Genomic DNA, 22,500 nt, shown 5'->3' on the forward strand with positions numbered 1-22,500 from the left:
TGGTGGGTGTTGTGATGCTGGTTGTGGTGGTGGTGGTTGTGGTGGTTGAGGTGGTGGTGGTTGTGGTGGTTGTGATGGTGGTGGTTGTAGTGGTGGTGGCTGGGGTGGTGGTGGTTGTGGTGGTGGTGGTTGTGGTGGTGATGGTGGTTGAGGTGGTTGTGGTTGTGGTGGTTATGATGGTGGTGATTGTAGTGGTGGTGGTTGTGGTGGTTGTGATGGTGGTGGTTGTAGTGGTGGTGGTTGTGGTGGTGGTTGTGGTGGTGGTTGTGGTGGTGATAGTTGTAGTGGTGGTGGTTGTTACAAAAAACGCGATTCTAAAAGCTTAGAGATCTCCAGTGAATACTAGAAAGGACTGCCCTTCGAGCATCCAGCCTGTTACTGGGTTTTCCTAACAAGTAGTCAGTATCCTTGTCCAGTTATACATTAGAATTCAGTATGATTCAATAGTGCTTCAGGATTACAACTGGTAGGCTACTAACTAGAGAAATTAAAATTTAATAATTTTATTAAGTCTAGAGGTATATTATCAAATTAAATTAAATTAAATTAATCACAGTAATCAAAATAATATCACTTCTCTCTAGTACAATATTATTGTGCTGAAAGCACATATCACATTTATAATTCTTAAGTACCGTCTGGTACATTAACATTTAATAAGATATTACAAATATGTACAAGCAAGTTTGTGTGTATGTGTGTAAGTGCTCTATGTAGTTCGCTATGTCTCAAGACTCGACTAGACTTAAACAAGTGACTGACAAAGTCCTCAAATAAACTAACTTTTTAACCAACTGGCAGTCAGAACAGTCTGCTTGAACAATAAAAAGAATGCTAATCCCAATAGCAATATAACAAGCAACTGCGACACAGAATCAGGAACAGGGTGATAATATAACGACACTAAGCAGGGACCATCTACAGATCCTCCACAAAAGTCACAAAACTCCCATACTACTGAATCTAAGTTCAGCATAAGAAAATCCCCGACTGTGATAATACACAGATACCAGTACAAATTAGTTCAGAAGCTACAACTCAGGACCTGAGAAGTTTCGAGTGTCTATGAGACACACAACCTCAGTACAACGTCGAAAATCAATAAGTCTATACAATGTTCTGTGAACAGAGTTCTACAGAACTAACAAGAATAATGACACAGACAATCTGTCCAACCACCAAGAGAGTCTAGACCAGACTGAATACTTCAGGCGAGGTGAGGACACCCCCCCCCCTTCGATCACGTGATAGCTCCGTGGGTCGCTGCCCAGCAACAACGAGAAGCCGGCAGTCTAACGAGCCACAAGCGATAATTACAGTAGTAGATAGACAATCAAGACTTGAACTGAGCACATATGTAACATCCTACCTCACAAAATTTAGCTAAGTCAAATAATAATAATATAAAGCAATGTATTTACGATTTAGCTATTATCGCAAATATAAGCAATATAAAATTATATGAAAAGAAAATAATTATATATATACATAATAATCATTGCAACCCATTCAGGGGTTGCAACAGTGGTTGTGATGGTTGTGGTGGTGGTGGTTGAGGTGGTGGTGGTTGTAGTGGTTGTGGTGGTTGTGGTGGTGGTGGTTGTGATGGTTGTGGTGGTGGTGGTTAAGGTGGTGGTGGTTGTGGTGGTTGTGATGGTGGTGGTTGTAGTGGTGGTGGTTGTGGTGGTGGTGGTGATTGTGGTGGTGGTGGTTGTGGTGGTGGTGGTTGTAGTGGTGGTGGTTGTGATGGTTGTGGTGGTGGTGGTTGAAGTGGTGGTGGTTGTGGTGGTTGTAGTGGTGGTGGTTGTGGTGGTGGTTGTGGTTGTAGTGATGCTGGTTGTGGTGGAGGTGGTTGTGGTGGTTGAGGTGGTGGTGGTTGTGGTGGTTGTGACGGTGGTGGTTGTAGTGGTGGTGGCTGTGGTGGTGGTTGTGGTGGTGGTGGTTGTGGTGGTGGTGGTTGTGGTGTTGATGGTGGTTGAGGTGGTGGTGGTTGTGGTGGTTGTGATGGTGGTGATTGTAGTGGTGGTGGTTGTGGTGGTTGTGATGGTGGTGGTTGTAGTGGTGGTGGTTGTGGTGGTGGTTGTGGTGGTGATAGTTGTAGTGGTGGTGGTTGTGGTGGTGGTGGTTGAGGTGGTGGTGGTTGTGGTGGTTGTGGTGGTGGTGGTTTTGAAGGTTGTGGTGGTGGTGGTTAAGGTGGTGGTGGTTATGGTGGTTGTGATGGTGGTAGTTGTAGTGGTGGTGGTTGTGGTGGTGGTGGTTGTGGTGGTGGTGGTTGTAGTGGTGCTGGTTGTGATGGTTGTGGTGGTGGTGGTTGAGGTGGTGGTGGTTGTGGTGGTGGTGGTTGTAGTGGTGGTGGTTGTGGTGGTGGTTGTGGTGGTGGTGGTTGTGGTGGTTGTGGTGGTGGTGGTTGTGGTGGTTGAGGTGGTGGTGTTGTGGTGGTTGTGATGGTGGTCGTTGTAGTGGTGGTGGCTGTGGTGGTGGTGGTTGTGGTGGTTGTGGTTGTGGTGGTGGTGGTGATGGTGGTTGAGGTGGTGGGGGTTGTGGTGGCTGTGATGGTGGTGATTGTAGTGGTGGTGATTGTGGTGGTGGTGGTTGTGATGCTTGTGGTGATGATGGTTGAGGTGGTGGTGGTTGTGGTTGTGGTGGTTGTAGTGGTGGTGGTTGTGATGGTTGTGGTGGTGGTAGTTGAGGTGGTGGTGCTTGTGGTGGTTGTGGTAGTGGTGTTTGTAGGGGTGGTGGTTGTGGTGCTGGTGGTTGAGGTGGTGGTGGTTGTGGTGGTTGTGATGGTGGTGGTTGTAGTGGTGGTTATGGTGGTTATGGTGGTGGTGGTTGTAGTGGTGGTGGTTGTGGTCGTGGTGGTTGTGGTTGTAATGGTGGTGGTTGTGATGCTTGTGGTGATGGTGGTTGAGGTGGTGGTGGTTGTGGTGGTGGTGGTTGAGGTGGTGGTTGAGGTGGTGGTGGTTGTGGTGGTTGTGATGGTGGTGATTGTAGTGGTGGTGGTTGTGGTGCTTGTGATGGTGGTGGTTGTAGTGGTGGTGGTTGTGGTGATGATGGTGGTTGAGGTGGTGGTGGTTGTGGTGGTTGTGATGGTGGTGATTGTAGCGGTGGTGGTTGTGGTGGTTGTGATGGTGGTTGTAGTGGTGGTGGTTGTGGCGGTGGTTGTGGTGGTGATAGTTGTAGTGGTGGTGGTTGTGATGGTTGTGCTGGTGGTGGCTGAGGTGGTGGTGGTTGTGGTGGTGGTGGTGGTGGTGGTTGTAGTGGTGGTGGTTGTGATGGTTGTGGTGGTGGTGGTTGAGGTGGTGGTGGTTGTGGTGGTTGTGGTGGTTGTAGTGGTGGTGGTTGTGGTGGTGGTGGTTGTGGTGGTGGTGGTTGGAGTAGTGGTGGTTGTGATGCTTGTGGTGATGGTGGTTGAGGTGGTGGTGGTTGTGGTTGTGGTGGTTGTAGTGGTGGTGGTTGTAATGGTTGTGGTGGTGGTAGTTGAGGTGGTGGTGGTTGTGGTGGTTGTGGAGGTGGTGGTTGAGGTAATGGTGGTTGTGGTGGTGGTGGTTGTGATGGTTGTGCTGGTGGTGGTTAAGGTGGTGGTGGTTGTGGTGGTTGTGATGGTGGTGGTTGTAGTTGTGGTGGTTGTGGTGGTGGTTGTGGTGGTGATAGTTGTAGTGGTGGTGGTTGTGATGGTTGTGGTGGTGGTGGTTGAGGTGGTGGTGGTTGTGGTGGTTATGGTGGTGGTGGTTGTGATGGTTGTGGTGGTGGTGGTTAAGGTGGTGGTGGTTGTGGTGGTTGTGATGGTGGTGGTTGTAGTGGTAGTGGTTGTGGTGGTGGTGGTTGTGGTGGTGGTGGTGGTAGTGGTGGTGGTGGTGATGGTTGTGGTGGTGGTGGTTGAGGTGGTGGTGGTTGTGGTGGTTGTGGTGGTGGTGGTTGTAGTGGTGGTGGTTGTGGTGGTGGTGATTGTGGTGGTGGTGGTCGTAGTGGTGGTGGTTGTGATGCTTGTGGTGATGGTGGTTGAGGTGGTGGTGGTTGTGGTTGTGGTTGTTGTAGTGGTGGTGGTTGTGATGGTTGTGGTGGTGGTAGTTGAGGTGGTGGTGGTTGTGGTGGTGGTGGTTGAGGTGGTGGTGGTTGTGGTGGTGGTGGTTGTGATGGTTGTGGTGGTGGTGGTTAAGGTGGTGGTGGTTGTGGTGGTTGTGATGGTGGTGGTTGTAGTGGTGGTGGTTGTGGTGGTGGTTGTGGTGGTGGTTGTGGTGGTGGAAGTTGTAGTGGTGGTGGTTGTGGTGGTGGTGGTTGTGGTGGTGGTGGTTGTGATGGTTGTGGTGGTGGTGGTAAATGTGGTGGTGGTTGTGATGGTGGTGGTTGTAGTGGTGGTGGTTGTGGTGGTGGTCGTTGTGGTTGTGGTGGTTGTGGTGGTGGTTGTAGTGGTGGTGGTTGTGATGATTGTGGTGGTGGTGGTTGAGGTGGTGGTGGTTGTGGTGGTGGTGGTTGTGGTGGTGGTGGTTGTGGTGGTGGTGGTTGTAGTGGTGGTGGTTGTGATGCTTTTGGTGATGGTGGTTGAGGTGGTGGTGGTTGTGGTTGTGGTGGTTGTAGTGGTGGTGGTTGTGATGGTTGTGGTGGTGGTAGAGGTGGTGGTGTTTGTGGTGGTTGTGGTGGTGGTGGTTGTAGGGGTGGTGGTTGTGGTGGTGGTGGTTGTGGTGGTGGTGGTGGTGGTGGTGGTGGTGGTGGTGGTGATTGAGGTGGTGGTGGTTGTGGTGGTTGTGATGGTGGTGGTTGTAGTGGTGGTTGTGGTGGTTATGGTGGTGGTGGTTGTAGTGGTGGTGGTTGTAGTCGTGGTGGTTGTGGTGGTGGTGGTGGTTGTAATGGTGATGGTTGTGATGCTTGTGGTGATGGTGGTTGAGATGGTGGTGGTTGTGGTGGTGGTGGTTGTGGTGGTGGTAGAGGTGGTGGTGTTTGTGGTGGTTGTGGTGGTGGTGGTTGTAGGGGTGGTGGTTGTGGTGGTGGTGGTTGTGGTGGTGGTGGTTGTGGTGGTGGTGGTGGTGGTGATTGAGGTGGTGGTGGTTGTGGTGGTTGTGATGGTGGTGGTTGTAGTGGTGGTTGTGGTGGTTATGGTGGTGGTGGTTGTAGTGGTGGTGGTTGTAGTCGTGGTGGTTGTGGTGGTGGTGGTGGTTGTAATGGTGGTGGTTGTGATGCTTGTGGTGATGGTGGTTGAGATGGTGGTGGTTGTGGTGGTGGTGGTTGTGGTGGTGGTGGTTGTGGTGGTTGTGGTGGTTGTGGTGGTGGTGGTTGTGATGGTTGTGGTGTTGGTGGTTGTGGTGGTTGTGGTGGTTGTGATGGTGGTGGTTGTAGTGGTGATGTTTGTATGGGTGGTGGTTGTGGTGGTTGTGGTGGTGGTGGTGGCGGTTGTGGTGGTTATAGTGGTGGTGGTTGTAGTGGTGGTGGTTGCGGCGGTGGTTTTGGTTGTAGTGATGGTGGTTGTGATGGTTGTGGTGGTGGTGGTTGAGGTGGTGGTGGTTGTGGGGGTTGTGATGGTGGGGGTTGTAGTGGTGGTGGTTGTGGTGGTGGTGGTTGTGGTGGTTCTGGTGGTGGTGGTTGTGGTGGTTGTGGTGTTGGTGGTTGTGATGGTTGTGGTGGTGGTGGTTAAGGTGGTGGTGGTTGTGGTGGTTGTGATGGTGGTGGTTGTAGTGGTGGTGGTGGTTGTGGTGGTGGTGGTGGCGGTTGTGGTGGTTGTAGTGGTGGTGGTTGTAGTGGTGGTGATTGCGGTGGTGGTGGTGTTGGTTGTGATGGAGTGGTGGTGGTTGAAGTTGTGGTGGTTGTGGTGGTTGTGATGGTGGGGGTTGTAGTGGTGGTGGTTGTGGTTATGGTGGTTGTGGTGGCGGTGGTGGTTGTTGTGGTAGTGGTGGTGGTGGTTGTAGTGGTGGTGCTTGTAGTGGTGGTGGTTGTGGTGGTGGTGGTTGTAGCGGTGGTGGTTGTGGTGGTGGTGGTTGTGGTGGTGGTGGTTGTGGTGGTGGTGGTTGTAGTGGTGGTGGTTGTAGTGGTGGTGGTTGTGGTGGTGGTAGTTGTGGCGGTGGTTGTGGTGGTGGTGGTTGTGGTGGTGGTGGTTGTGGTGGTGGTGGTGGTGGTGGTGGTGGTTGTAGTGGTGGTGGTGGTGGTGGTGGTGGTGATGGTGGTGGAGGTGATGGTGGTGGTGGTTTGTGGTGGTGGTGACGGTGGTAGTGGTGGTGGTGGTCGTGGTGGTGGTGGTTGTGATGGTGGTGGTTGTAGTGGTGGTGGTTGTAGTGGTGGTGGTTGTGGTGGTGGTGGTGGTTGTGGCGGTGGTGGTTGTGGTGGTAGTGGTTGTGGTGGTGGTGGTTGTGGTGGTGGTTGTTGTAGTGGTGGTGGTTGTAGTGGTGGTGGTTGTGGTGGTGGTGGTTGTGGTGGTGGTTGTTGTAGTGGTGGTGGTTGTAGTGGTCGTGGTTGTGGTGGTGGTGGTTGTGGTGGTGGTGGTTGTGGTTTTGGTGGTTGTGGTGGTGGTGGCACAGCTCTGTGAGTGACAGTGGAGTAATGTGAGTAGTTGCAGAAGGAACTGTGTTAAAGAACAGAGGTACATAGTGACACTTGCCAACCATTCACTGCTAAATGTCCTATAAATTCCATGCCTTTTTTTTTCAGTGTGGATAATATGTTTCGCCTCCGGTTTGGTGTCGGCAGTGGGGGGCGAGAGTGCAGGATGGGCAAAGAATTTTCTGCTCTACTATCTTTAACTCAAACATATAGATATCATACAACAGTCTTTAATTTACAGTATATAGAAGTAGATAATCCATAGCAGATTCACTCGGAGTGAACTTTAAAGTCTGCTGTCTGTCGTTCCCTTACTCTCTCTCTCTCTCTCTCTCTCTCTCTCTCTCTCTCTCTCTCTCTCTCTCTGCCAGTATTACTCATTACCTTGGTCAGTGGGTGATATCGTGGGGGTGACGTGGCTAATCTTGTTGTGTTGGTGTGTAATGTGCAGTGACGGCCATGCTGCCTACCCGCCCACCCCTCACACGACCACCCACCACCCGCCCACAACCCACCACCCGCCCACAACCCCCGCCCACCACCCGCCCACAACCCCCACTCACCACCCGTCCACAGCCCCCCACCCACCACCCGCCCACCCGCCATTGTAGGCAACCCACTCATTTATGCATACGTGCATTCATAGTTGCTATAATGCTGTATACCATGGTACAGCTGCGGCCGTCTCTTGTGGCTGCTGTCGTAGATGTTGTCGTCGTTGTTGTTGTTTTTGCTGCCGTTGCTGTTGCTGTCGTCTTCAGTGTTACTGAACCTAATGTTCTTATCTCTTTCCCAGTCGAAGGAAACCTTCCAGCTGTTGAAAAAATGGGCACAGAATGCAAACACTAGGACACTGCATTGGAAACGTTTCGATCTGGGACCTTGATCGCTTCAAGTACACATAACGGTAGAAAGACACAAGTTTGTGCAGTTAGAAGAACTCCCTTCAGAGTTAAACAAAGTAGATTTGTCATTCAAAGAGTTTCCAATGGGAATAAGTCTTCAAGGCTGGATAAGATAAGTGTCTCAGTCTCTCAGCGCTTCCAACCTGCCTTTACGGGGAGATGTCTTGAGGACGCTGTCACACAGGATAAGCTCCTATCTCTTATGAGTAACCATACGACACAGCTTCCTACTCTAAGTGGAAAGTGTATCCCCCTTTCGGTCTGTTTTGTGGGTAATATACCATTAATTCCAGCCTATGTTCCAGCTGGAGTTCTTTAAGTGGGATATTCCTCCATAATATGGAGGGTAGAGGCTAGTTTACTGTAATCTTTGTATCCATCTCGTGGAGAGTAGAGGCTAGCTTACTGTTTATATTGTTATCTTCAAATCCATGTCTCTGTCTCCTACCGTTAGGTGTTGGTTTGTTCATCACTTCAACTATTACTTTGAGTCCAACAGTCTTAAATGAGCCCACTGTGCAGTCGTTTACCTCGTGTGTGTTTATCCTCTACAGTCTACACTTTTTCAAAACTCCACTGATTTCTGATTAGCAGTGCCACCCCTCCTCTGTTTCCTTTGCCTTTCCTTATCACTTGATATCTTGCTGAACATATGACATTTGATATTATTTTGGTCAGCTTTGTTTCTATAACTATGATATCCGGGGTTACCTCACCTCTTCGGTCTTTCAACTCAACACTATTGTTTAATAACCCATCTGCGTATGTATACTACAAAAAAAATGAGTTTTCTTTCCCTTCCCATACACTAGTTTACAGTGTCTAATCTCTGCATGTCGCTCAACTCAGGAGTGGGGGAGGTAGGAATGGGGTTGGTGTGTGTATCACTACAAAGGGGGAAGTCTGGAATGCGGTTGTAGGCAGAGAAGATGAAGAGAAAGAGGGAGTTGTGATGATAAGGGGACAGGGTAGGAGTTCATGTTAATGTTGATGCTGGGAAAATGGAAGCAGGCATAGAGTTGGGCTCGTTAGACAAGCTGCTGGGGTTGCATCTGCAAGAGTTCTTTAAGGCTTCATGCTTTCTCCTTCTGAGTTCTCGTCTGCTACTCTTTTCCGTACCTGATAGATTTTCATGTGCTCCCTCAACTTTTCTCTCTCTCCATTTCTGTCCTGTGATGATCTAGGTATACACGACTGTAGCATCGTTTAGTCACCGGGTGTGCTTCCTGCCAATATGTGGCCATTGTTTACCACGGGAGCACCTCTCAATTCTCTGTAAATTTTCCATCTACCCAATTTCTTCCTCTTCTATTGCTCAATGATCAACATGATTTCATATACCTTATCGTCCCAACTCCTGCTTCCTGGGTCCCCTTTCAGCCTTCTGAAGTCCAAAATTCATAAGTTACCGCCCTACTTCCTCCTGTCATTCCAAATTTTTCATCAGATTTCGTTGTCTTCATCATTTCTCTTGCTGTCCTTCTTATGACCTTCTTAGCCTCCCCATCTTCAGAGCATCTCTGTTAGTGACCATCTCTGCCAGTGACCATCTCTGCCAGTGATCTTCCTTCTTTGTTCTTTCTGGATCCACCTGCTCCTCTTTCTTTCAGTGTTTCTATCCTTATTACTCTCTTCCTCATTTCCTCCATGGTCTCCTTCAGCTCTTTTTCATTTCCCTTAGTTTGATGGCTCATTCTTCCTTCATTTTTACCCTATTTAACTCTTCTGCAAGCTCTCCCTTTGTTTTGTTGCATATTGCAATATTTTTTTCTCGAAGGGAATCGGAATTGCCTGCACATTTCTCTCTCAGTTGGCTCTTGATGCCAGTTATTATCACATCTAGGAAAAAGTCGGTCACCACCTTCACTCGCCTCCTCCCTCTCAGATTTTAATATTCCTCGGAATTTCCCATTCTATTTTACCCATGAGCAAGTGGAAAGTTTTCTTACAACTTTAACCAGACAGACTACAGTGGTGAGAGAAATGCTCACTGTAGCCAAAGGGTAAGGAAATGCTTACTGTAGCCAAGAAGTAAGGAAATGCCCACAGTAGAGAAGTAGAGTACAGTGATCATTTCCTTGTCCATTGTACAAGAGACTAGATGGCGAGTTGCAATATGTTTTACTGCTGATACATGTTGCATGCAAGAATGTGTACGTGTGTGTGTGTATGTGAGGCGTGTCTTTAATAAACATCTGCTAGTGGAGTAGCCTATTAATATGTTTAAGTGTAAGTCTGTGAACAACACCTGCTGGTGCAGTGACATGCTAATACACAGTATATGTGAATTATGCATCTCTAGTATCAACACCTACCAGTGTGTATATCAGCGGTATATAATACCGACAAGATGATGAATCAGACACTTGTCAGACACAGAAACATCATGGAATCTAGGTACAGAGAACATTCCCACAACTGCTTCCTGCCTCTGGCCCACCCCTAGGTCATGACCTACTTCCACTGGGGAATGATGCCCTTACCAGTAACAATGCCTTCATCTCATCTGACTCCAGTATATAAGCCCACTTTTTCCCTCCTATGCTTCAGATTCACTAAGACTACGGTACTGAACACCTGCTGCTGGGATGAGGGACTGATTACCTCATCTTCTACCTCTCCGGTGTTCTGTATTGTATTGATAAAGCCACTTGTTGACGAAACGTCTACGTAATAAAGATAACCAGATGTCACACAGGTGACAGAATACTGACTTATTCATACTGACTTATTCATACAGGCGGGAAGTGCAAGTTCGTTCTGAACACCTGCTGCTGGGTTTAACAAGTATCATTAAGCTTACACAAACATTGAGAACATGACAAGAAAAACTAACTGACAATCATGATAATCACAACAATAATGACGGATTTCCTTTTGACATTCTTTAGCACATGTGGCAGCTCTCTCTCTCTCTCTCTCTCTCAACAGGTTGAAGGGGACTCTTCCAGTTGTTCTAGCTTGTTACACTGTGTCATGAATCCGTGTAAACTCTCTCAGACGACCAGGTGTAACTAGTCTTAATTTGTCTCTCAGTAGGTAGACTCCCTCACATGTTTGTAATTGGTTATTTTTAGTTGTGTTCCACCTGATGGCCCTCACACGTGGTCTCCTCACTCAAGTATCCCTCACACGTGGTCTCCTTCCTCACGTATCCCTCACACGTGGTCTCCTCACTCATATATCTCTCACACGTGGTCTCCTCTCTCACGTATCCCTCACACGTGGTCTCCTCCCTCAGGTGTCGTCAGCGGGTGGCAGTGTGCGGGCGGAGTGCAGGTTGACGCTAGGACCGCACCAGTTGGCCACCAACACTACTATCCGGGTCAGGGACCGAAGGATCTCTTACCTTGAAAACTATCACGCTTCAGGTGAGTACTATCACGCTTCAGATGAGTTGGTGTGCAGGGAGAGGGAGTAGGGAGAGGGTGCAGTGAGGGGGGGTGTAGAGAGGGTGTGCAGGGAAGGTATGGAGGGAGTGCAGGAAGAGGATTCAGGAAGGGGTGTCGAGAGGGGGGGGTTGAAGACTTGAGGAAGGGGTGGGCAAGAGTGTGTATCATTTATAACACTGAAGATGGGAGTGCAAGGTTCCATGTTATGACTGTTGGTGTCATTGATTGTGAAATATGACTTTGTGTGTCCGTAGATTTTAGGTATCAGAGACTGTTGTAGTACGTATAGTCGTCGCAGAGATAGTGAAATGTGGCATGCTGCGACCGCAGAGTTACATATCTTTAACATCAAGTAAATATATAAGACGTCAGTTTTAGCTGCGAGTTTCACGAGGTCCACAAATACTGAAAATAATTTACTGTTTAATGTCTATGTGAATTCCGGTTACCTCCCTGTAACATTTTTTCCTTCTTGATAATTAAACCCTCAGAATGACTCATTATAATGATTTGATGCTTGTTTGAGTGTCATGATGTTTACCTTTCATGTAGTGATTGTGAGAGTTGAAGAAGCGTCTCAAAGTTACGGTATTGTTAGAGTATTTTTAGTTAGAGTATCCCTTGAGCACTCAACATATATAATATTTTTTTTGTAATAGAGGTAGCCACACGTCAGCATATTGTTTTACTCGTAATATTGGAGCCAGTTCGTGCGCTGGCTCACCAAGTTCAGAGTTGAGGCTTTGTGATGCGAGGATCACTACACATGTGTAGTGTACGTATGTATTTTATCAGAGTTGCCCATATCTCCTCCTTGGTTCCTCCCTTTCCCTCACCCCCTACATAAACCTTACCTGCCACATACATACCCTCCTGACTCACGAAACCGTAATGACACAATTGCAAACAAACCATACCAAAGGTGGGGTTTAAACCCGCGGATTCAAACCCCACCCGTGGTATGGTTTACATACCCTCCTGCCCAGCCCATGACCCACTCTCACGCACCATGCTCTCTCACACACTCTTGCTCAACACCACCATCACCACCACCACCACCACCACAATCACCACCACCACCACCACCACCACCACCACCACCACCACCACCACCATCACCACCACCACCACCACCACCACCATCACCACCACCACCACCACCTCCACTATCACCGTTTCTCTCTTCCACCATGCCCATAGTTTTCTCCATTACCACTTTCAGCGATTCTCTTCTTTCTTATTCCTCTCTCTCACTACATTCTCTTCCTTCCACTATGCCGTCTCTCACGTCTAGGTCCCATTTATCATCACCCCCTACCTCTTCATTTTCCCAGCCTCCTCTCTCTTCGGCAACCACCTCTCTCCCTCTCTCTCTCTCTCTCTCTCTCTCTCTCTCTCTCTCTCTCTCTCTCTCTCTCTCTCTCTCTCTCTCTCTCTCTCTCTCTCTCTCTATCTATCTATCTATCTATTTTTCTTTCTTTCTCTTTCACACACACACACACCTCTCCCATCACCGCTACTTCTTCCAGTAACTTATCTCTCCCCCCCTTCTACCCTTACTCTCCCCTCCTCTCCCCCATCCCTTCCCCCCAATTTCTCTTCATGAGTTACTGATCAAAATTTTAGATTTGAGTATCACACTGAAGCATTAAAACTCAACATGGTTTTCAGTCCACTATGGTTTTCAGTTGTCCTGATGTCTGATGTCACGTGATGGACCTGTCAGCTCCCAGTTAAATACGTTTTTGTTGGCCATCTTTAAAGCCAGGTCAAGCTGCTGGTCTGAAAGAACCTACTCTGTATGTCAGAAGGGGAAAAAATGCATTCTTTTAATACGTTAATAAATTTCGCTTAAGCATTTTCGTTTTGCTGTAAGTAGAAAACGAAAAAAACAGTTGTACACATGTCGTGCAACACAGTGCGTCAGCTCCAGTGGTACACATGTCGTGCAACACAGTGCGTCAGCTCCAGTGGTACACATGTCGTGCAACACAGTGCGTCAGCTCCAGTGGTACACATGTCGTGCAACACAGTGCGTCAGTTGCAGTAGTACACATGTTGTGCAACACAGTGCGTCAGCTCCAGAGGTACACATGTCGTGCAACACAGGGTGTCAGCTCCAGTGGTACACATGTCGTGCAACACAGTGCGTCAGCTCTAGTGGTACACATGTCATGCAATTCATAGTGCGTCAGTTTCAGTGGTACATATGTCGTGCAACACAGTGATGCACTGAAGAACAAATCGTGCAAGAAACTTAGAAATTAAAGTCTCGCCATAATGTTTTGCTACCCGATTCTGGGCGGTGTTAGAGGACACTTCTTGTGCTGGTCCACCAACAGTGGTTTACTGTTTCATGACATACAGTAAATAAAGGATGTATCTCCCTGTTTGTGATGCCAAGTTAAGAGAGCTGTCCAGGCGTATATCAGCCATCACAACCTCGATACATTCTCTGATCTGCTAAGAAACACTGATTTGGGTCTACTTTCCGTTGGCCAAACCACATATTACAGAGTGAACGAAGTGAAGTGGAGGACCCCGTGGCTCCAGCGGGGTACTGTCTAGCTTTAATCTTAGAACTGAGCAGCAGCAGCAGCAGCAGCAGCAGCAGCAGCAGCAGCAGCAGCAGCAGCAGCAGCAGCAGCAGCACTGAAGCGACTCCGTGAACACATCATCTTGATCACACACCTTTAATGAAGATCCTGCAGATCTTGAGAGCAGGAGCAGCTGACTGCTGCTCCATCTATTGGTCTGCTGACAGCTGCACCTTCTGAGGTGTTGTCCAGCTGATAGCAAGAAAAACAATAGAAAAACCCTGCCAGATTTTCAAGAAAGAGCTACAAAAGGGTGAAAACTTCAGGGTGATTAATCAGACAATGGTTAATGAGACAAAAAATCTCTTGAAAAAATAAGTGAAAATATTGAAAAATATTTCATATGAAAATATGAAATGAAAAATATTTTTCATTTCGTATGGAATGTAAGATTTTGCTGCTAACCAAAACAAACGTGTTCCGATATATACTTCTTTATGGTGAGAAAATAACGGTGAACACACGGGACGCTCTGGGTAATTCTCTTGGTCTTTTACCTGGACTCTTGGAAATGCTGATGACGCAGTTAAAAATTCTAGTCTAGTCATTTAAGTGCAGTGCCTGGAAAACCTGGTATCACCTGCTGAGGCTACCCATACACCATGCGTACTTCATTTACGAAAGCCATGGATCTCGTTCAGTAACTCCATTATAAGATTGTGATACACTCATGGAGGTTTCTGATCAAGCTTTTAGGAAGCTGCTGCTTGCTGGTCAACGAAGTAACATTGTCGAAACGCGGAAGTAAAGTCAGAATAATGCGTAAGCCTTACCACAAGTTATGATATAACTTGTGGTAAGGCTTACGCATTATTATATAAGAACTGAAGACTGCTGACTACACACACGAACAAGAAGAATACGCTGAGCTTCTCGCCTGTTGCCATGTATATTTATTTCAATCTGTCTGTCGGTACCATGGAGGAGAATTAGCGTTTCCTATCCGTTTGATTTTTTCCTTACCGAGTTGCAGACGAGGATACATTTAGGGCACTGATGTGAAGGCAGCGTGTCAGGTTTATGGTGATAGTTTTCACTTTCTATATGATTTGCTCTAGGCTAGGCGGCACATTGCTGTCTGCTTAGTTTGTTGGCCTTTTCGGCAGCCTCATCTGCCCCGTCATTGCCTGCGATACTTTTTCCTGATGTGTTTCAGTATTTCCACAGCGCTGTATAAGGCTGTAGACGACCACTTTTTCTTTTGTTCTCTGGGTAAATGTTGCAGCGTCTTTCTTATGGTTGTAATCTATCTTCATGATAGAACAGGTAATCTCCAGAAAGCAACTATATTCTTGACAATATTAACAGCACCAGCGGCATGTGTACTGATCTACTGATTCAGCTGCGTGATAATACACACACACACACACACCGTGGCGCCGACTTTGGAAGCGGTATTAACAGCAGCTCATGTGGTCAAGATGCGACTGTACTTTCGTTCCCTGAATTTTATACAAACAGGAAACTAGACAGCTGCTTCTTGCACGGGGCTGTGATTACGTAACTCGATTGCAGGATACCGTTGCCCTTCGCAGCGAGTGTAAATAAGTTTGTGGTAATTTCCCTAGCTGTGGTTTTCTATCATGGCTAGCTGGCAGGTGACCCAACACTTCATACCGGCCTCTAGTGGGACTAACTTGGTCTCGCTGTACATGTTGGTGATTCTGGGCCGCCCTTTGATGACGCTTCATACTGAATACACCAGACATTGTTCCTGTGGTTGGAGGGTCAATGAAGTGAGTGCAAGAGACAGGTCATCTGTCAATGACCTAAGAACATTGTAGCTCGCACTAAACTCTAACCCCGTGGATCACACCAAGCTCTGAGAACCTTGTAACTTACACCGAGTCATGGTCAAATTATGGCTCATAATATTAAGGCAGCCTCTGGTTCTACCTTAAGATAATGTACCTGATTGTGATAAGTGGGTTTGTGGTCTATCCGGACGTCATATGTATGGCGGGTTTTTGTATCAAATTCTCTGCAAAACATAAGATACGTCTATGGGACCTGGTATGTACAAGGACCACTGTTCATGTCATCCCTCCCCAGCCCACTATTCTCTGAACTCTCCGTATTTGAGTTTTTGAAAATATATTAAGTCCTCGTTTACTTTTGAGTGTTGCTTGTGTCGCGCTAGTTATTCTTGTTCTTCCTCCCTACGAAAGTCTTCTGCGTTGGTCGAATCGTCTTTGTGTTTCGATGGTCGGATTGTTCCCGTCGGCTGCAGGTGTATTAATGATGCTTCCTACGATCTGATGCTCTCTCAGCATCCCCTTCTTCTTCTCCTACAATAACCCTCTTTATTACTCTTTTTCTCAATGCGTACTCTCTCTCTCTCTCTCTCTCTCTCTCTCTCTCTCTCTCTCTCTCTCTCTCTCTCTCTCTCTCTCTCTCTCTCTCTCTCAGCCTCCCACCATCTTTCCTTGCCTCTCCACACAATTGTAAATTTCTCGACAAAATCTAACTTCTCACATAGCTGAAATCCTTCCCTCTCCACCCTCTCTACCCCATCCTACCTCTCTACCCCTCGCTCTACCTCTCACTTATCTTATCCTCACCTTCCCTTCTCGCTTCTCCTCTCCCCCCCCTCTACCCTATTACTTGCTGTTCCCCATTTCTCTGCCCATGAGGCTAGGTAATCCCAGCACCAGTGTTTAGGTGAGTGTGAGAAGAGGCCAGGTGCCTGCCATCCAGTGTTCAGGTGAGTGTGTGAAGAGACCAGGTGCCTGCCATCCAGTGTTCAGGTGAGTGTGTGAAGAGACCAGGTGCCTGCCATCCAGTGTTCAGGTGAGTGTGTGAAAACACCAGATGCCTGCCATCCAGTCTTCAGGTGAGAGTGTGAAGAGACCAGATGCCTGCCATCCAGTCTTCAGGTGAGAGTGTGAAGAGACCAGATGCCTGCCATCCAGTGTTCAGGTGAGTCTGTGAAGACAACAGGTGCCTGCCATCCAGTGTTCAGGTGAGTGTGTGTGTGAAGAGACCAGGTGCCTGCCATCCAGTGTTCAGGTGTGCGAAGAGACCAGGTGCCTGTCATCCAGTGTTCAGGTGAGTGTGTGAAAACACCAGATGCCTGCCATCCAGACTTCAGGTGAGTGTGTGATGAGACCAGGTGCCTGCCATTCAGTGTTCCGGTGAGTGTGTGTGTGAAGAGACCAGGTGTCTGCCATCCAGTGTTCAGGTGAGTGTGTGTGTGAAGAGACCAGGTGCCTGCCATCCAGTGTTCAGGTGAGTGTGTGAAGAGACCAGGTGCCTGCCATCCAGTGTTCAGGTGAGTTTGTGAAGACAACAGATGCCTGCCATCCAGTGTTCAGGTGAGTGTGTGTGTGTGTGAAGAGACCATGTGCCTGCCATCCAGTGTTCAGGTGAGAGTGTGTGTGAAGAGACCAGGTGCCTGCCATCCAGTGTTCAGGTGAGTCTGTGAAGACAACAGATGCCTGCTATCCAGTGTTCAGGTGAGTGTGTGTGTGAAGAGACCAGGTGCCTGCCATCCAGTGTTCAGGTGAGTGTGTGTGTGAAGAGACCAGGTGCCTGCCATCCAGTGTTCAGGTGAGTGTGTGTGTGAAGAGACCAGATGCCTGCCATCCAGTGTTCAGGTGAGTGTGTGAAGAGACCAGGTGCCTGCCATCCAGTGTTCAGGTGAGTGTGTGAAGAGACCAGGTGCCTGCCATCCAGTGTTCAGGTGAGTGTGTGTATGAAGAGACCAGGTGCCTGCCATCCAGTGTTCAGGTGAGTGTGTGTGTGAAGAGACCAGGTGCCTGCCATCCAGTGTTCAGGTGAGTGTGTGAAGAGACCAGGTGCCTGCCATCCAGTGTTCAGGTGAGTGTGTGAAGAGACCAGGTGCCTGCCAGGTTCTCTTCTGAACACTGTGATCCCTCCTACACTCCCTCTCTCTCTCTCTCTCTCCCTCACCAACCCTCCCACCCTCCCTCCCAAAATCCCTCACCCTCCCTCCCTCCCGCCCACCCTCACCCTCCCTCCCTACCGCCCACCCTCCCACCCTCACCCACCCTCCCACCCACACCATCCCTCCCACCCCCCACCCTTACCGTCCCTCCCACCCACACCCTCCCTCACCGTCTCACCCTCACCCTCCTTCCCATCCTCCCATCCTCACTCTCTCACCCTCACCCTCCCTCCCTCCCATCCTCCCACCCTCACCCTCCCTCCCTCCCACCCTCCCACCCACACCTTCCCTCCCACCCACACCTTCCCTCCCACCCACACACTCCCTTACCGCCTCACCGTCCCCCTCTCTCCCCCCTCCCCCTCACTCCCCCCTCCAAATAACATTTTCCACTCTTGTTGCTGCACAGGAGAAAGTTCACAGTCACATGACTTCTTGTTTATACAATTATTATAACTTTGAACTTTCTGGGAGAGAAACGACCTTACACTCTTGACTGTGTGGCACCAAGCCATGTGTGATGCACCTGTGTGATGCACCTGTGTGATGCACCTGTGTGATACACCTGTGTGATACACCTGTGTGATACACCTGTGTGATACACCTGTGTGATACACCTGTGTGATAATGCCCCACTCACACGGGTACTTAGAACAGATTGATGATTACCTCTCTCTCTCTCTCTCTCTCTCTCTCTCTCTCTCTCTCTCTCTCTCTCTCTCTCTCTCTCTCTCTCTCTCTCTCTCTCACGCATATACAGACTGGACTCCTACAGGCACAGTCAGGTCAGTACACACACACAGTTGTCTGCTGCACCAGCACTGATAAAAGTGGTCAAAAAGCTAAACGTTTCAGAAACGTTCTTGTAAACAACGTTTTGCTCAGTGTAGAACTTTGATCCAATCGCGAGGAAGCTTCAGGTGGGGCGGTAACCTTGATCCAGGTGAATACAGGAAGCTTTTGATCCCAGCAATGATGATGCTAGAATTCCCCTGTCAACCTTCCTTTCCCATCATCCCCCTCCCCTTCCTTCCCTCCCCATCACCCCCTCCCTATTACCCCTCCCTATCACTCCCTCCCCACAACCCCTCCCATTACCCCCTCCCTATCACTCCCTCCCCACAGCCCCCTCTCATCACTTCCTCCCATCACCCTCTCCCCATCACCCTCTCCCCATCACCCTCTCCCCATCACCCTCTCCCCATCACCCTCTCCCCTTCACCATCACCCTCTCCCCATCACCCTCTCCCCATCACCCTCTCCTCATCGCCCCGTCCCCTTCCTTTTCCCCATCACCCCTCTTATTAACTCCTCATCATCACTCCCTTCTCATCACCCCTCCCCATCACCTCCTCTTCACCACCCCTTCCCTTCCTTCCCCTCCCCTTCCTTCCTCTCTTCTTCCTTCCCCTTCCCTTCTTTCCCCTTCCCTTCACTACGCAGATCATTGATGTACCCCTGTACGTTCTTGCGGGTCCCTGGCAGCTCATTGGCTGAGCGCCGTCCCCCCCCGGCTAGTCTCTCAGCTGATTGGAGGATACTGCCTCTTACCTCACCTGCCTTACCTGTCAACACCAGCAGCAACACCTGAGCTAATTCCTATGCAATATGCACGATCAACAACGTTGTTTTAATGCTGGCATCTGCAAGAACATTAGCACAGTGCATATCAGAGGAGGTGTGGCGATGTGTGTGTGTGGGGGGGGCAGAGATGATGAGGGGCGAGGTGTGTGGGTGGGGGGGAGCAGAGATGATGAGGGGCGAGGTGTGTGTGTGTGGATGTAGGTGTGGGAGGAGAGGGTGTAATGTGGGTATGGGCGGGTGGCGTGTGGGTGTGGGCGGATGGAGTGTGGGCGTGGGAGGGTCTAGTGTGGGTATGGGCGGGTCTAGTGTGGATGTGGGCGAGTGGAATGCTAGTTAGTTATCATTTTGTCCTAGGCACATGTCGATTAGACACCAGGCCTGTTGTATATGAGCGCGCACGCGCGAGCGTGTGTGTGTGTGTGTGTGTGTGTGTGTGTGTGTGTGTGTGTGTGTGTGTGTGTGTGTGTACCCACCTAGTTGCTTACCTAGTTGTGGTTGATGGGGTCGAGTCACAGCTCATGGCCCTGCCTCTGCACTGGTCGCTACTAGGTCACTCTTCCTGCTCCATGAGCTTTATCATACCTCTTCTTAAAGCTATGTATGGATCCTGCCTCCACTACATCACTTCCCAGACTATTCCACTTCCTGACAACTTGTGACTGAAGAAATGCTTCCTAACATCCCTGTGATTCATCTGAGTCTTCACCTTCCATTGTGTCCCCTTCTTGCTGTGTCCCATATCTGTAACATCCAGTCTCTGTCCACCTTGTCAATTCCTCTTACTATTTTATATGTCGTTATCATATCCCCCCTATCTCCCCTGTCTCTGATAAGGAGTGAGTGTGGGTGTGGGTCGGTCTAGTGTGGGTGTGGGTGGGTCTAGTGTGGGTGTGGGCGGGTCTAGTGTGGGTATGGGTGGGTCTAATATGGGTTCGGGTGGGAGTGGGCAGATGTAGTGTGGGTGTGGGCGGGTCTGGTGTGGGCATGGGTGGGTCTAGTGTGGGTGTGGGTGGGTCTAGTATGGGTGAGGGGGACTGGAGGGTGAATGTGGGCAGGTGGCGGATGGAGTGTGAGTGTGGGCGAGTCAGGTGTGAGTGTGGATGGATCTAGTGTGACTGTGAGTAGGTTTAGTGTCGGCCGGTCTAGTGTGGGTGCAAGCTGGTCTAGTGCAGGTGTGGGCGTCTCTAGGAAGGGTGTGGGTGGGTGGAGGTTGGGTGTGGGCGGATCTTGTGTGGGTGTGGGCGGGTGGCAGCAAGGGAAACTTACCCAGCTTATAACAGTTTGCACTGTCAGACGCTCCCGCCAATAATCTCGTCAGCCCAGACTTGTATGGCTGACATCATTTTGAATTTACGATTTAATAGTATTATAAGCTCGTGGGAGACAGTTGACCGGTTCTGAGATCTGATGGGTCCATAACGATTGCGTCACCTCGCAGTGGACCGATTCTGAGGTCTGGCTGGTCCATGACGATCACATCACTTCTCTGTGGTCTGGTTCTAAGGTCTGGTGGGTCCATAACGATCGCATCACCTCGTAAAACTGTGTTGGGCAGAAGCTTTAGGTACAGTAAGACTCACAAGGGAAGGTCTCAGGTGGATCAGAGAGAGCACTAAGCTTAGGGAAAGGAAGCCAAAACATACGCGTCCTGGAATAGACACTAAAATGGGGAGGATGAAAGTGTAGCATTTTGCGAGGATCCGCATTAAGGCCAGTACGGTTTGTGGTTCACGGGCACCTGGATGACATTCTAGATGGGACTGACTCAGATGAAATTAAGGCACATGTGCAACATCTGGGTATCTTTATTGTAGACGTTTCGCCATCCAGTGGCTTTATCAATACAAATTCCAGGACATAACTTGAAGACAGTAGAACTATGTACAGAAGATGAGATAATCAGTCCCTCAACTGATTACCTCATCTTCTGTACATAGTTCTACTGTCTTCAAGTTATGTCTTGGAATTTCAATTGATAAAGCCACTGGATGGCGAAACGTCTACAATAAAGATACCCAGATGTTGCACATGTGTCTTAATTTCATCTTGTCGGTATTGTATACCATTCTTGTACAACTGACTCAGATCCCTCCCTGTTTGCCGTTGGTGTAAAACTAGAGAGTAAAAGCGCAGATTAAGAGAGGGGAAAGGCTACAGATAGATCTGGACCAGCTGCAAGGGATGTCGTATAAGTCGTTGCTTGAATTCAACCCCAGCCAATACAAGGTTATAAAGATTGTGGGAAGGGACAAGAAGACCGATCAGGGAGTATAGACTCTGGCTGCAGACCTCACTCAGAGGGAAATACCTAGAGATGAGCATAGTGCCTAGCATATCGCTAAAAGTTCTCATCAACCGAATAACCTCTGTAGCGTGTGCTCGTCTGGCAAGTCTTAAGAGTAACCTTCAGGAATCTCAACAATGAGTCATTCCGATCTCTTTATACAATATATGCGAGGCCCGTCTAGGGAGAGTCGGCACCAACATGGAACACACACCTGAAAAGGCATTTTAAGAAACTGGAAAAAGTGCAGGTATAAACAACGAGACTAGTTGCAGAACTAAGGGATGTGAGTTATGAGGAGAGGCTACCGAAATTTAATGTAACGACATTGGAGGACATAAATAAAAAGGAAGACTGATAACAACGTACAAAATACTCAAAGGAATTGATAGTGCAGACTGGGATGGGCTGTTTGAGAGGCGAGAAACAAGTGCTTGGGATGGAGGGAGGAACACAACTGGAGGATAAAGACACAGATGAGCCACAATGATATCAGGAATTATTTCTTCACTCTTAGAGTAGTCGGGAAGTGGAATGACCTCGGCGATGAGGCTTCATACATAGTTTTAAGAGTAGGTACGATAGGGCGCAAGAGGCTAAGAGGGAGACAATAACAAATGGCAGGGTGAGAGGCCGGGCCAGGAGCTAAGACTCGACCTCGACAATAAGTGAAGGCCTGAGTACACACACACACACGAAACTACAAAAGGGGGGACTTTATAGGCATGAGGAACTTCCTACAAGACGTTCAGTGGGAGAGAGAATTGGCAGGAAAACCAGTAAAAGGAATGATGGACTATATGACAACAAAATGCAAGGAGGCAGAGGAGAGGTTTGTTCCCAAGGGAAACAGAAGTAACGGGAAGACCAGAACGAGTCCTTGGTTCACCCAAATGTATAGGGAGGCAAAAACTAAGTGCACTAGGAAATGGAAAAAGTACAGAAGACAAAGGACCCAAGAAAATAAAGAGATTAGCCGAAGAGCCAGAAACGAATATGCACAGATAAGAAGGGAGGCTCAGCGACAATACGAAAATGACATAATATCAAAAGTCAAGTCTGACCCCAAGCTGTTGTACAGCTACATCAGGAGGAAAACAACAGTCAATGACCAGGTAATCAGGCTGAGGAAGGAAGGAGGGGAGTTCACAAGAACCAACCAAGAGATATGCGAGGAGCTTAACATGAGATTTAAAGAAGTATTTACAGTGGAGACAGGAAGGACTCCAGGAATTCAGAATAGAGAGGTACACCAACAAGTGCTGGATGAAATATACACAAATGAGGAGGTGAAGAAGCTGTTATG

At 48.7% G+C, this 22,500-nt stretch overlaps 1 protein-coding gene across 1 annotated transcript in view; it reads left to right on the forward strand.

Moving 5' to 3' along the window:
* The window catches only part of LOC128686467 (uncharacterized), a 464,741-nt gene that overhangs the window by 378,957 nt on the left and 63,284 nt on the right, over positions 1-22,500 (forward strand). The window contains exon 6 of the mRNA XM_070086004.1: positions 10,672-10,801. Within this exon, the coding sequence (XP_069942105.1) occupies positions 10,672-10,801 (130 nt within the window). The remainder of the gene's footprint in view (positions 1-10,671; positions 10,802-22,500) is intronic.

This window comes from Cherax quadricarinatus, chromosome 17 (assembly GCF_038502225.1).
Source record: "Cherax quadricarinatus isolate ZL_2023a chromosome 17, ASM3850222v1, whole genome shotgun sequence".
NCBI lineage: Eukaryota > Metazoa > Arthropoda > Malacostraca > Decapoda > Parastacidae > Cherax > Cherax quadricarinatus.